Source organism: Lagopus leucura, unplaced genomic scaffold (genome assembly GCF_019238085.1).
Source record: "Lagopus leucura isolate 7727_CA_CO unplaced genomic scaffold, USGS_WTPT01 202-2_obj-0_obj, whole genome shotgun sequence".
Lineage (NCBI taxonomy): Eukaryota > Metazoa > Chordata > Aves > Galliformes > Phasianidae > Lagopus > Lagopus leucura.
Genome location: NW_024964357.1, coordinates 470 through 5,432, shown reverse-complemented (window position 1 = coordinate 5,432; position 4,963 = coordinate 470). Strand labels below are relative to the sequence as shown.

At 54.4% G+C, this 4,963-nt stretch overlaps 1 protein-coding gene across 1 annotated transcript; it reads left to right on the top strand.

Moving 5' to 3' along the window:
• Positions 1 to 755: 755 nt before the first annotated feature.
• Positions 756 to 3,826, top strand: FIGNL2 (fidgetin like 2). The gene has a single exon (XM_042892027.1). It carries the CDS (start codon positions 763 to 765, stop codon positions 2,914 to 2,916), a length of 2,154 nt encoding a protein of 717 aa, XP_042747961.1. The 5' UTR covers positions 756 to 762; the 3' UTR covers positions 2,917 to 3,826.
• Positions 3,827 to 4,963: the final 1,137 nt, after the last annotated feature.

The following is a 4,963-nucleotide window of genomic DNA, read 5'->3' as shown; positions in this document are numbered from 1 at the left end:
CTCCAGCCCTTCCATCACTTGGGTGCATTGCAGGGCCTGGGTTCGCCCTGCTTTCCCACCAGGTTCTCAGTCACTGGGGCAAGCCATTATTGATATTCCGTTCATTGTAATTATTATATATCTATTAAGATGTTGTTAATGCTGGGTGCGCAGTGGCCAGCCAACGCCTGGCTTCTGGTCCAGGTGAAAGAAACAGAGCAGGATGCTGGGACTGGAGCTGCTGCTGAGGTTTGGGAGGGCCTGGTACGATAGCATGGATGTTGTCTTGTGTTGGGTGATGGGTCGGTTTGATGATGTGGGTGCTGCTTTCTGTTGGATCATCAAAACTTGATCTGGATGATTGCTCTGAAGTACTTGTTGGGAGTGTCTGCATCAGTGGTGCAAGGTGTTTGCACTGATGATGCAAAAGGGTGGTGGGGGGCATTTTTGACTGTGAGATGTATAATTTAGGATACAGAGGTTGGAAGTAGATGGTCTTGAAGGTCCCTTCCAATGCAAGCCTTTCTGTGATTCTGTAATTCCTCAATTCTGTCTGATTGGGATCAGGAGGTACAACACGGTCCGGGGGATGGGTGGTTTGGTGGGTTTTGAGCAGTGCAGAAGGGCGCTTGTCCCAGTTTTGTTGGTCTCACGCTGCTGTAGATGTGGCACTTGGGGATATGGTCTGGTGGACGTGGCTCGATGGGTTAGACTTCGATGATCCTGGGGGTCTTTGACACCTTAATGATACCACGATCCCTGTGTCCTGTAGGTCTGTCGAAGATGCACTGGTCACCAGAGCATGCCCAGTCCCTGAACCAGTGGCCAGAGCAGCACCTCGACGTTTCCTCCACCACCTCCTCACCAGCCCACAAGTCCGACCTCTACCCCAGCACCCGCCAGCGCTTCAACTACGCCTGGGCCAACGACGACATCTCAGCACTCACCGCCTCCAACCTCCTCAAGAGGTACGCCGAGAAATACTCGGGGGTGCTGGATGCGCCCTACGAGCGCCCGGCGCTGAGCGGCTATGGGGATGGCGCCTTCGGGCCCGTTAACGGGCAGAAAGGGGACGGTGAGCCCTGGCCTGTGCCTCACGGCTCCGACGGCGCCTACCCACTGACCTCCATCCACGATGGCCTCCCCGGTGCCAAGGCTGTGGTGCCACCCGCCGTGCCGGCCGGTAGCGCTCCGCTGGGGCTCGCCGGCTCCCCGGTGGTGTCGGCCAACCTCGCTGATCCCATTTACGCCGGGAATTCGTGCGGAGCGGCGGGCGGCTCCGGCGGGCTGGGCTCATCTCAGGAGTACCCTGCGGGCTACGGCAGCACCTACTTGCCCTCCGGCTACTGCGGCCAGCCCAGCACAGCACTTGCCCCTCCGCATCCACCCACCCTGCACAGCTCGGGGCTCCTGCAGCCCACGCACCCCTCATCCGCCCTGGTGCCGGGCTACGGTTCCTCCGGCCCCGTCTACAACTACGCCTCGGGCAGCTACGCCACACAGCCGGGCTATGGAGCCATCCACCCACCCCATCCCTCCGCCTCCTACCTGCCCTCAGGCATCGCAGCCCCTACCCCGCTGCCGGCCCCCGGGCCCACCACTCGCCCATCTGTGGTGCCAACCTATGGCTACCAAGCCGCCGGGTTGGCTTCGTTGGCTGTGCCGCCTTTGGGCACCGAAGCGACGGGCACCTTGAAGAGGAAAGCTTTCGATATCTCCGGTGGGGAGGATGAAGCAGAGGGCAGATATCGGAAATACAGCTACGAGCAGCCAAAGTCCCCCTACCCCATGTCGGACAACGGCGAGTGCCGAGGCAACGGCTTCCCCAGTGCCAGCAAGCGGCCGGCGGGCAGCGCTGAGGAGCACGGCAGTAAATACGGTGGGCAGGCGATGAAGAGCGTGGTCTCACCGCCCTACGGAGCTGGGGATGCCCCACTGCGACCCACAGAGTCCTTTGAGAAGTTCAGCCCTCCCCTTGCCAACGGGGAGCGGGCGGCCGAGCCGGGACACCCCTTCCCTTTGAGGCTGCCACCCAAAGCGCCCGTCTTCAGCAGCCAAGCAGTGGAGGAGCAACCCAAAAACGTTGACCCGCTGGTGTTGGAGTTGGTGAACACCAAGATCGTGGAGCGCGGGCCGCCCGTGCAGTGGACGGACATCGCCGGGCAGGTCTCCATCAAAGCAGCCATTGAGGAGGAGCTGGTGTGGCCCATCCTGCGACCTGGTGCCTACACTGGGGCGAGCAGGCTGCCCAGAACCATCCTCCTGTTTGGGCCGCACGGCACCGGGAAGACCCTCCTGAGCCGCTGCATCTCCACCCAGCTGGGCTCCACGCTGCTGAAGCTCAGCGCCGCTGCCCTGCTCACCACCTGGAAAGCCGAAGCCGAGAAGATCCTCCAGACCGTCTTCTTTGTGGCCAAGTGCCGACAGCCCTCGGTGGTGCTCATCATGGAGGTGGAATCCTTGCTGGTGGCCCAGGACGGCGGCCAGGCTGGAAACCTCAAGTCTCAGCTCCTCTCCTACCTGGACAATGTAGCTACCTCGACCGAGCAGAACGTGGTCATCATAGGGACCACCTCACGGCCCGGCAGCATGGACGAAGCTTCCCACCGGCGCTTTGCCAAACGTTTCTACATCTCCCCACCGGACAGCATCGCCCGGAGGCAGATCCTCCACCACGCTTTGGCTCAGCAGAGCTCCTGCCTGAGCGAGCGGGAGATGGCGTCCCTGGTACAGCACACCGAGAGCTTCTCGGGCAGCGAGCTGATCCAGCTCTGCCAGCACGCCGGGGCCACCACGCTGCACGGCTTGCCAGGCCAGATCCAACCCACCTCCTACAAGGACTTTGAGAAGGCCTTTTGCAAGGTCCGCCCCGCCGCCTCGCAGAAGGAGCTGGACTTGTTTGCTGAGTGGGATAAGATGTACGGGTCCAGGCACTGACCGGGAAGACCCGGCCACAACCAACATACCTCTTTCTTAGGGTTTCTGATAGGACTGGGCTTTTTTGGTCCTTTGTTTTTCTGAAGCAGTCGCTCGTTGAACTCAGGATAACCTATTTATTGTTCACCCGCCTCCCCTTGCAGCCGTTTCCAGACCGTAGAACCGCAGGATCACAGAACCGTAGAATGGGTCGAGTTGGAAGGGAACCTGAAGGGTCATCCAGTGCAACTGCCGTGCAGTGAGCATCCACATCTCAGTCACAGAACCGCGGGGTTGGTTGAATTGGAAGGGAACCTTCAGGGTCACCCAACTCCAACTCCTGTGCGGGGGGCCGTCGAGAGCTCAGTCGTAGAACCAGGGAATGGTTGAGTTGGAAGGGAACCCAAAGGATCATCGGCGCAACTCCGTGCCGCCAACATCCAGGCCTCCATCGCAGAACCGTAGGGTCGGGGAGGGAACCTCGAGGGTCATCTGCTCCAACTCTCGTGGGCATCCGCAGCTCCACCGCGTCGCTCAGATGCGATGAGCAGAGCTGAAAACGCGCCGCAATTAAAGCTTTTATTAATTACAGAGGATGGGTGCTCATGTCCCCATGCCGGCGTGCGGAGGTTTTCCTTCTTCTCACTTATTCCCAAGCAAAACATCGATGGCAGCGACGGAGGAAGCAGCACAGGGAGGTGGGGGGACCACAGAACCCAGGGCTTTGGAGTAAAATGCTGTAGATTGTTTAATATACTAGACTTCGTTTTTATTTTTGTAAGCTGTGTAGGTTGGTTTTGTTGGTTTTTGTTTCTTTTTTTGGTGGATTTTTTTTTATTCTTTGTGCTGTTTTCGTTTTGTTTCGTTTTCTTTCGAACTACTCAGGAAATGAATGAACCTCAGCATTGAAAAAAAAAAAATAATAATAATAATAAAAAAAGGGAAAAAAAAAAAAGGAAAAAAAAAAAAAAAAAAAAAAAAAAAAAAATAAAAATTTTTTTTTAAAAACTCTTTGGATCTTCTCAGAAATGGAAAAAAAAAAAAAATAAAAAAAAAAAAAAAAAGAGATTTTAAGGGTTCGCAGAGGTGGGACAAAAACTGCCTCGTGTTCTTTGCTTCCAAAAAAAAGAGAGAAAAGAAAAAAGGGTGACAGAAAGAAGAAAAACAAAACAAAGAAAAGAAAACCCCAAACCCGTAACCAAACTTGAAGCTGTTACCAAGGTGGAAGTTGAATGTATTCCGGTGCTTCTCACTCTCGCGGCGCCGGCGTTTCCCTGGCTTTGCTTTCGCTCCCGCTGCCCTCGCGGCTTCGCGTCCCGCTGTGCTTTGGAATCCATCCCCAGCACCACTTTTTGGCTCCTTCTTTTCTCCCTTCTTGACGCCCCGCATCCTCGGGTCGTCGCCTTTCGCTTGCCTTCGTTGGTTCGTTTTATTTTCTGCTTAATAATAATAATAATTATAATAATAATAATAATATTTGGGGTTTTTTTTAGTGCTATGTACTGTGTTTGGGAGTCGGTCTCCCCCCAAACCTCAGGGTCTGCACATGCAGAGCAGAAGAGCATTGGGGGCACGGGGTTCTTCCCCCCCCCCCGCAGTGCTCAGGATGCCAAAGGAGCCAATTTTGGGGGGGTCTTTCCCCCATTTCTTTCTCATTTTCCCATTGAATTGTGCACGGGAGCCCCTGCACAAAGGGCATTAATGGGGATGCACCTCCGCCTCCTCCCCATCTCCTCCAAAAAGTGGTACTGGGTTCCTGAAGACTTCTTTTTTTTTTTTTTTTTTAATTATTGTTATTAATTATCATTATTTGACTTTGTACGCTCTCTGTAACCATTTCTACCTCATTTTGCAACATATTGTACATGAAAATATTTAATTCATGTCTTATTGATGTCTGAAAATAAGAAATGCTTTCGAGCTGTAATGGTCTACCTCAAGAAATACTGTATTTTAAAAAGAAAAGTATTACACAGTATTAAAGAGATTACAGAAAACCCTCCGGAGATCCCATGGTTTTGGCACCAGCTTTTGCCCAATCTCATCATTTCCAGCCCCAAACTGGGTG